General features: G+C 40.2%; 2 protein-coding genes across 3 annotated transcripts; one reads left to right on the top strand and one right to left on the bottom strand.

The window, feature by feature from the left end:
* Positions 1 to 9: 9 nt before the first annotated feature.
* Positions 10 to 7,067, bottom strand: LOC118450921 (uncharacterized). The gene is made up of 2 exons (XM_035886940.2): positions 6,370 to 7,067; positions 10 to 1,455 (listed from the first exon to the last, which is right to left on the bottom strand). The coding sequence occupies exons 1-2, from the start codon at positions 6,436 to 6,438 to the stop codon at positions 955 to 957; spliced, it is 570 nt and encodes a 189-aa protein (XP_035742833.1). The 5' UTR covers positions 6,439 to 7,067; the 3' UTR covers positions 10 to 954.
* A 652-nt stretch (positions 7,068 to 7,719) lies between these two features.
* Positions 7,720 to 9,424, top strand: LOC118450919 (uncharacterized). 2 transcript variants are annotated; one of them, XM_085661709.1, is made up of 3 exons: positions 7,720 to 8,458; positions 8,523 to 8,711; positions 8,772 to 9,422. In XM_085661709.1, the coding sequence occupies exons 1-3, from the start codon at positions 8,456 to 8,458 to the stop codon at positions 8,991 to 8,993; spliced, it is 414 nt and encodes a 137-aa protein (XP_085517835.1). In that variant the 5' UTR covers positions 7,720 to 8,455; the 3' UTR covers positions 8,994 to 9,422. The 2 variants fall into 2 exon arrangements, with proteins under 2 accessions (XP_085517835.1, XP_085517834.1); XM_085661708.1 differs by having other exon boundaries at positions 7,720 to 8,711; positions 8,772 to 9,424.
* The last annotated feature ends 6 nt before the right edge of the window (positions 9,425 to 9,430 follow it).

The following is a 9,430-nucleotide window of genomic DNA, read 5'->3' as shown; positions in this document are numbered from 1 at the left end:
TATATATATATATATATATATGTAGTAGTATGTATATACATAGACCCAATCGACGATATCGTAATCACTTCGTAATTACGATATCGAAGAATACTTTAGCGCTCATTGGAATAATCGTCTTTAATTTGTTCGAAAAGGAAAAAGAAAATAAAAAATGGTGCGACCACGACAACGCGCCTTTAATTTACATTTTATCGTAAGCGATACAAAGCGATGCTCTTTGGATAATTTATAGAGGGACGTTTAATTTATGGGACGTTTAATTGCTGTGCGACGCAAATTAAAAATCCAAACACGAAAAAAGCGGGCTCGTTTTCCGCTCTTTTCGTCCTCTTAAAATCGAAAGCTTTGGATGGAAAGATAATGGAAAGAAACCTCGCGTATGAAAATATAGGCACACGCGCCTATCATTGTAACATTAAAGTTAGAAATATATGTAACTATATACAAGATGGACGTTCGGTGTGACGCGTGTCTATATATATAGTTATGTGCATACACGCAGAAGTTCTTTCTACGCGAGGTTAAGATACCGATGCTAATTAAAGAAATAAGACAAGACAAAAAAAATAAATAAATGACGCGAGACAAGATGAAAGTATGGTGCATACGCATTCCAATGTGGTAGTATAATTTTCTTATACGATCGACCGCAAGTGTTGTACGTACTTAAATAGAATGAATAAAATAAAAGAGCTGTATACAAAGCGTGCCCCGTTAATGGCCCTTGTGCAAAAAAATTGATGCGTTTTTTTGAGTTAATCTCGTTAGTAAAATACCGGCTCGGAAGAGCGTTCGGTATAATCGCGCGCGTCACATATAGACGACGCACGCGCGCAACTCCAACGCACGCAGGCACGCATGCCAACCCCAATTGACTAGTATAGGAGAACGAATCGTCGATCGTTTCGTCGATCGTTTTGTTTTCCTACTTTTATCTTTTCGTTAAACGATTCAAAGCCTTTGCATAGTTTTCGACGACTCATAATCGAAATCATTTTCGTCGCTGGGCTCATCGAGGAAATCAGCAGTTTCAACGTCCTTCTCGAGAATCTCTTGTTGTCTATCCTCGAAATGAAATACCCGATCGGATTGATTTATCAAGACACTTTCTTCGGCAGTGTCCTCGGCATCTTCGGGCGCTAAAAAGAAATTTCCACGAGTTTTGCATTTCCTAAGATAATCCGGATTATCGGGAGCAGCTCGATGGCAGGAATCGCAGACCGTATCGGTTTTTGATGTACAGGAATGAGCTTCATAAAGTCCTGGACCACATCTCGAACAAATCCAACACGGCTGTGTGCTGTGATGCGGACTATAAGTGCCAGGTAGACATTTTGCGCACTCTGTGTCGCGGCCACGAACGCATCGACTCGTTACGCCCCAACCTGGACCACATCTGCTACAATGGGTACCCCCTTTGTGATGCCTTATGCGAGGTCTTCCATTGGTCACCTGGAATCGAAGCAGACAACAGACGGTTAATACGCGGATATCGTTTTTATCGAGCATATATCAACGCTTCTTGATCGATATTTTCAACATCAATGGATCTTTCTCGATTCGACTCGTATCGTGTAACGTCTCGTAAAGCATGCTTTACGAAATGACGACGCACCGAAAGGGATTGAGAGAGAGACAGAGAATCGTCGACGGCAGAATTTCAATACTTTCGATCGGTAAACTTTGACAAAAAGAAGAAAAAAAAAAGAATAAGAACTAGAAAAATACATAGATATATATTCCGGAAGGATATCAATCGTAATTCATCGTAGACGTTAAAACGAGATACGATCTCCCCCGATAGCCTTCTCCGACTGAATTTAGTATTCAAATTCGACCGTTGGAGAACAGGTGTCCAGGAATAAAAAGCACCTGACTCGAGGCGAACACCTTGCGCGCCTTTCTTTCTCTTCGTTTCCGTAAATACAACGAAAATGTAATAAAAATAACTAAAGAGAAGAACACAAGAACGCCCTCCCTCTCGCGTACGCAGTCATTTTCCGTAAAAATGACTAGGTACGTCGAATCTATCTTGTTTCTTGGTATTTAAACATACCTGCTACTGTATAACCTTCTTAATTTCTCTTCTCTTTTTTCGTTAACAAAATGAAAAACATCGGTTTCACCATGGAAAAAGAATATTAATAATCGCTTGTCAAGTTTACATAAAATTTCTTTGTGTTTTTTTTTCTTCTTTTTTCTTTTTTCGTAATTCTTGAATACGTAATTTCACCGTAGACTCTATGGTCTCGCAGCAAACACGCATGTATACACGCACACTCAGTAGGTAGCAGCTGTTGGTAGTAGCCGGTTTCTGGCACGCGCCGATGGTCACTACCGTGTCAAGCGAATCGTCTTACCATCGTCCTTCCGAACGAAAGTAGAAGGAGAAAAGAGATCGGCCACGCCAAGTTCATAAGACGATACTCACAATTAGTCAGCGCGTAAGAATTTACCCTATCGATTACAATTAGAAACGAAGGTACCCAATCTCCGCTTTTGTACGATCGCGAATCAAAGAACGGAAAATGTGTCACAGGTTGGATCGAACGATATCAAAGGATAGTGTATTTTAACGAATAATTATTATTTCAACAAAGAGAGAATATAATGCACAACAAGCTCCTGTCGGTCGCGCATACATATTTCAATTCGAATATCGAAGCTAGGAAAAAGAGCTTTCAATTATTATTCAGGGTACGCGATCGGATATAAAAAATAAAAGTCTGCCTTAATTTTATAGCGTTTCTCTCGACCTGGTGTAAAAATCAAAGGAAAAATAACGAATATTAGCGAGCAATAGATTTTTATCCTTATATTTTGTCAATACGAACACTGCAATGTCTATTTAACGTCTTTTTTTTTTCTTCACTAACGAATCTCTATCGATACGTCGACGAATAAATAGTTATTGTTCAATTGTCCATCGTCCCGCCAGCACTCGGGAGTCTGTCCTCGCGCGCGCGCGAGAGAGAAAGAGAGAGAGGCAATAAAAAGAAAGAAAAAAGAGGGTAGGGCTCGACCGTGATTGCAAATCCGTATCGACGATAACGGAAGTAACAGCGCTCACAGTGACGAGTATGAATAGAAACTTCCGGCACGGCGGACAAACCGGAAGCTGTAATTGTCGCGACTGTCGTCCTGTACCTTCCTGCACGTGTTTTATTTATTTTTTCCCCCTTTTCTTTTTTTTTTCCTTACGTGGCCGTAAAAGAAGAAACGACAGAGCCATCGAGAAGTCAAAAGTTCCTTTCCCCTCTCGTTGCTTTACGCACCGACGCGTGCAAGAGAGGACCTGCTCTGCCTCGTATCCTCTGGCGGAAGGGATGCGTTCCAGGGCGACGGGAGAGAAGGGTGCAACCCCTCGACGAAAGCGAGTCACGCGGAAGTGAAAGGACCGATCATCGAAACGAATGCGTAAGAAAAGAGGAAATGTTTACGCCTGTTCCTGTAACACTGGTTCTTTTTGAAAGAAAGTGCCTCGATCTTTGTCGATTCTCAAAATCTATTGCACGGCTTCGCACTGTTTCACTCCTATGACTTATAATGGTATAGAAGTATGTGCACGCACTATCGGCAAGTTAAAGTCAAACTGGTCCGTTTGCTCGAGGGTTAAACGAATACCGTAGCAGCTGCTTCGATAATTATCTACGAAACTCGCACAAGCCCATTGTTTCTCAAACGAACCTGGCCACAACATACATAGACGACGAGTACATATCTCGTATACCTACTATATATACAAGTTTTAGCCCTTGGCTTAAAAAGGAAGTGGGCGGGAAATTCATCGGCTATAAAAAATCATAAATCACAGCAAATCGATCCACCTAAGGGCGATCCTCTTTTTCCTTCTTCTCCGTCCTTTGTTCTTTTTAGACAAAGGCAAAGATAAATTTCTTGATCCATCTCGCTCGATTATCGTTCGGACGAGTTTCGAAGACAGAAGTTGCAGAGTTTTTTTTCGAAGGGCGACGAACAAAGTTCACAACACGATGAACTTTGTCACACGAAGAACTTTTGTCCATGACCGATGAAATTTTAACTACGTATAATAGTGTACGTACATGTGCGTTTTTCTAAACGTGCAACGACGATAGGTCCATCTTCAAAGTCTATCTCCAAGTAGACATAATTTTCAATATAATTACGATTGCTCTCAATTTACTACTTCTATTTCTATACGTACATGCGTATATACATACATATTTATATGTATATATATATATTTGTAATAACTCTGAAAGCAATGGCGTCTTGTGGGTTTCCATTCTACGTTAATTAGATTCTGATAAAGTACCGAGTTCCCAAGCGAATCGAATAAACGTTAGCGATACAGTCCTGGTAGCAATGTATAGGTACACTGTAGCAGCACCTACAGTCTATTCCGATCTCTTTGGGTTGCGTTACAAATTCGATGGTCCCTGTCCAAACGATAAGGTAAAATTTGTATCTTTTGACGCTGAAAGATATCTGGCTGACTGTGTCCGAACGTTGAGAGATGCGTTTCTCTTTACATCGACGAACTGTGATTTATAACTCGTCGAGATTGAAGAGCGAGAGAAAAGAGTAGGGAAAACGAGAGAAGGAGACAGAGAAAGAGAAGAAATTTCGTAGCTTTGGCTAGCGCGATATATAGGTCAGATCGAGGAAAAAGCTTTTCAAGCGTTTGCAACGAGAGAGAACATTTGCATTTCAGCTTTGATTTTGTAAGAGCCGCGTGTTAGGGAGGTAAAATAATTCCAAAGAGCAGAGTAACCGGTGTGCGCTACTCTTTAAGAGAAGGAAGAAAATTTGTGGTCGATCGCGTTGAATAGATCTGCCTAATCTTCCTACATACGTATACAAAGGTAAGAGATGCGACGATAAATAATAATAATAATAATAATAATAGTAATAATAATAATAATAATAATAATGATAATAATAATGACGATGATGATGATGATGATGATGATGATGATGATGATGATGATGATGATGATGATGATGATGATGATTATGATGATGATGATGATGATGATGATGATGATTATGATGATGATGATGATGATGATGATGCCAACGGTGACACAGGTTACTAGTTAATTAAATTTCTATGCTCGTACCCTTGTTTCGACTTTATAAGACAAAAGTAATGAAAAGCACCAGTACTCGTTCAAAAGAAGAATTTATCTTGATTTTCTTAAAAAAAAAAAAAAAAAAAAAAAAAAAAAAAAAAAAAAAAAAAAAAAAGAGAAAAAAGAAAAGTCTTTAGAATTTTCTATCGTCGAATGAAACGACGTGGCGTTTAATAAACACCTCAATGTAGTCGCTTTTAATTAATTTTTCAAACCGTACCAACATGAATAGTTAAACTGGGGCAAGCTTAGCCTGGAAAAGTTGTAGTATGTCGTTAGACGATACTGTATTTAAAAAAAGAAACAAAACAACGAATTCCTTTTCAAAAAGAATTAAACGAATTTGAGATTCGTTAAAGGATTTAAAACAAAAATCGTTGCAATTATTACAATTTTGCGATTAAAAGAGCATATTTCATTTTTATCATGTATCACGATAATGATGATATTGCTATTATGTTTTACGGAGACCGAATGAAAGGAATCGTTAAAAGGCTGAAACTCGAAGTCGTCGACAGAAAGTCAAAGTTTAACGAATCCGTGGCTAGTTATTTCTCGTTCGTGTACGAATGGAAAAGTACATGTAAAGAGGCACGAGAAGAAGCAGGATATAGCAGCTACCACATCGGCTCCCACGAGTCGCACGCTTCGTTAGTATAAATCGCACAGACTTTTGACCAGCCCTGATCTTTCTCGCTCGACCTCAAGACACAACCCTGTCTCTCTCTCTCTCTCTCTCTCTCTCTCTCTCTCTCTCTCTCTCTCTCTCTCTCTCTCCTCAGCTTCGGGCTCCGACCCTATTGTCGTCACGGGGATGCGCGTTTCATGTGAACCATTCTCTTATCCAACAAACGATCTCGCCTTTTCGCCACTCCAAAGGAAGTATCCCTATGAGATCGCTTGAATTTCTTTCCATCTTTTTCTCTCTATTTTCTTGCTCTTTTGTCCTTCCATTCGGCCCAGCCTATCGTCAGGATTTTTACAATTTGCAAAAAGTCCGATCGAAACGATACATCTATGTCTCTTTGAGTAAAGAGTCTCATAGCGCGAGTCGGTTAAGGCGAAAATTAATGATCGCGTTGTAATTGTCAAGAATCATCGTTTCCGCCTTACGCAACTTGCATCCTGTGTCTGTCCGTTGAATCGTTCGTATGCAAAATATACGTTTAGTTTTTGGTACTAATCAACATCGACATTAAATCCGAGATATGAAAGGATTAAATTAGTTTGTAAATACTTTTCAACTTACATCGATGGATAAGATCAATGCGAAGAGAGCAAGCAAGGCGATCATCGATATCCTCGTTGGGAACATCATCCCGCTAATTTCTTCGTTAGATATCGCCCTTATTTTCGTGGATCTCAAAAGATCATCGCAAGAGCGTTGAAAAGAGACGATCGATAAGACGATCGATATATGTCCTTCTTCGTTTTACGAATGCACTGGATAATTGTTATCGGTATCGGACGGGAGGACTCCGAGAGTGGGATATACGATCAGGCGTGGCCAACGTACGCCAACGACGGTTCAACGTGGACTGAAGCTGCGCTCCGGTGCGGCCACGGCTGTTACGGCGAAACCGCTACTACACAAACGTGCAGCTGTAACACGCGTTCGGTCACGTGTCATACCTCTCTAGCCCCATGTATCCCTCTTGTTCTCTTTCTTATTTTTTTTTCTATCTCTCAACTTCTACGTTGCAACTTGCATAGGCGGAGTTCGTCTCCTCGTAAGTAAAACGGTAATTTAATTGCGATCGACGTTTGCCCGCTATAAATTCCCTATATTTCCCGTTTTCTGTTTGGGACGGTATTGTTTTTAAATGGTCTCTCCTAAGAACGGATCTCCTTTTGGATAACACGTAAAAAGAAATAAAAAGAAATTGCACATCCATATCTTTGTTCTAATAGGCGATCTCTAACACGCGTCTCGAGAACAGCTCGATTCTTCGGACCGAAAGTCGATCTAATCTAAGAGAGAAAGAAAGAAAGGAGAGTGTGTTAAGATCAAGGAATTATGAAAATGCAAACAAACAACAAGAATACATGTGCCTGCTCGTTGTCAGCTGCTGTTACCGATGCAGCTGACAACACATACAGCCTTCTCTGGCAGGCGGTCTCTCAGAGACACATCTCATACTCGACGAGACAGGTGCGCTTGCCACGCGACCACCGGCCCCTTTGCCGAAGCGCGATTGGCTATGGACTCGCTAGCACGATATCAATTCGACAAATGTTCTCCTTTCTTTTATATAAATTTACGTTAATACGACACAATAATTTATTATTACTATTATCATTATTATTATTATTATTATTATTATTATTATTATTATTCGAAAGGAGAACGTCTTACACGATCTTTCGTTATTGTAATAGCAAAGGAGATAGCCAAGGTTCCCGGGTTTTAAAACGGGTTTTCTCGTCGTCGTAAAAGCTCGCTCGGCGAAAAGATAGTTAATAGCGATCGCGTTATCAAGGAAGCGAGTCGATTATTGCGAAAGGGTCAACTTGGCTCGTGATTTCACGATATCTGTAGACCAAACGTTTCCCATACATAAATAACGCCTCGCCTACGTCTACCGCGTTATATGGCCCCATTATATCCTATTATATCAAGCAGCTATTATATGGGATTATATTTTATCGTAACGTCGTGTCTCGACGGCGACGTAACGACGAATGCGGCTGATTCATCGCCTAAATCGGCGCACGTTCTCTTATATTGCTTTTCGAAAGATTTCGACGACACGAGATGCGTAAAATTAAGCTGCAATGAAAGTCATATATCGAGCTTTTCGAGAAATCGTTCTCGATATCGAAGCAAAAATAAAAAGGTCGAAGAAGGTTAGGTACGAGAAGCCCGCACAGATGATCACGGATCTATTCGTTCCAATCTGATTCAATTTAACTTCTTAGTTTCTTCGTGCTTTTTGCCATTTGCCAAGAAATAACGAAATGAGTAGTGCGTTATCGTCGAACGATCGCGGATTAATAAATTGTCCTCGAAGAAGATCGTAAAGAAACGACCGTTACTTACTCAAAACGATGGAATTCGGGGAAAGACGCCTAGGGGATAAATTTCCATGTTGTTCCGAAAAAAGTCGGTCCGTTGCTTCCTCAACTTTGGTACGCTTCGAATTAACATCGTTCTTTTTTTATTTTTTTTTTCCTTTTTTTCTTAACCTGCTATCCCTTTATCCAACAATTTACGTATAACAAATTTAAACGTTCTATTGTCTATCCTTCCCCTCATCCTTGCCCTCGGCCCCGACCACGACCGACCGCAGAGAGTGCCATCTACGAGGAAAAGTCTCGCGGAACAACTCGAACCCATGGTAAACGGACTAACATATGTCCTTATATATCACCACCAAAGGAGTGATATCTTTGATCGTACAGATCGACGTTACCAGCATACGGGAAGTTATCCAACGAGTTCGTTGCGGCGATATAAGGAACACGGCGGAATTTGTTTTCAACATTATGCATCGCGTGAAGGACGGTGGAGGAGGAACGGTTCTTCGAGAAATTTTTGAAAAGAACTTGCAGTATTTTCGTGAGATAGTGGAAGATACCATCGACCGACGGGTAAATTATTATTTACTCTATATTCTTACAGGCTAATTTAATATTAATTAACACCCATAGATACAGGACGAAGTCGACGTGATGATTCACGCGCAAAATGACATCAAAGAAAAATTTCAAACGTTATCGGAAACGATAGCTCGTAGAATAACGAAAATCAAGAAACGTCTTTATGAGATCTCGCCTGACTTTGATTGGTTGACCGATGGAAAAGACAGAAAGAAACTTTCGATGTTAATTATCAGAGTAAATCGATTAATCACCGTTTTAATTATCGTTTGACGTTTACGTTTTACGTTATTTAGAAGGGTCGCCAGACTGAGGAACAGCCCGGTGCAAGGGAAAAACTCCTTCACCAAGTTTTCATACGAGGACAATGGCTGGAGAAAGAGTTGTCGCGTTTACAGGAAGAAAACGCCAAGCTTAGAATTTATTTGGAGAAATTTCGGTGTTTGGCGAAGGAAAGAAAGGCACATGAATTACACGTGCCGCGGATCTTGCAAACGGAGAGAGAAAATCTCGACAAAGAATTGAATGAGCTGCGTAAAATTTACAAACGAAACTTGTCCATCATCGACGACCTTTACATCGATTATCGGAGATGTGCTAATTCCGAAAGTAATTGTGCGATACTTCAACGCGAACATTTCTAATTGTATATCAACCTTCGCAAGGTCCCTCTTAAAAACTTTTTATATTTTTTATTACATTTACTAACA

Source organism: Vespa mandarinia, chromosome 15 (genome assembly GCF_050613455.1).
Source record: "Vespa mandarinia isolate Hongniang chromosome 15, ASM5061345v1, whole genome shotgun sequence".
NCBI lineage: Eukaryota > Metazoa > Arthropoda > Insecta > Hymenoptera > Vespidae > Vespa > Vespa mandarinia.
The sequence above is the reverse complement of the archived record's forward strand: the minus strand, read 5'-3'. Positions and strand labels throughout refer to the sequence as shown.

Bases quoted from the DNA above. Each gene is read 5' to 3' on its own strand.
- LOC118450921 (XM_035886940.2), bottom strand. From the start codon at position 6,438: ATGATGTTCCCAACGAGGATATCGATGATCGCCTTGCTTGCTCTCTTC. The intron at 1,456-6,369 runs GTAAGTTGAAAA...CTTCGATTCCAG, and splicing joins CATTGATCTTATCCATCGAT to GTGACCAATGGAAGACCTCG.
- LOC118450919 (XM_085661708.1), top strand. From the start codon at position 8,475: ATGTCCTTATATATCACCACCAAAGGAGTGATATCTTTGATCGTACAG. The intron at 8,712-8,771 runs GTAAATTATTAT...TAACACCCATAG, and splicing joins AAGATACCATCGACCGACGG to ATACAGGACGAAGTCGACGT.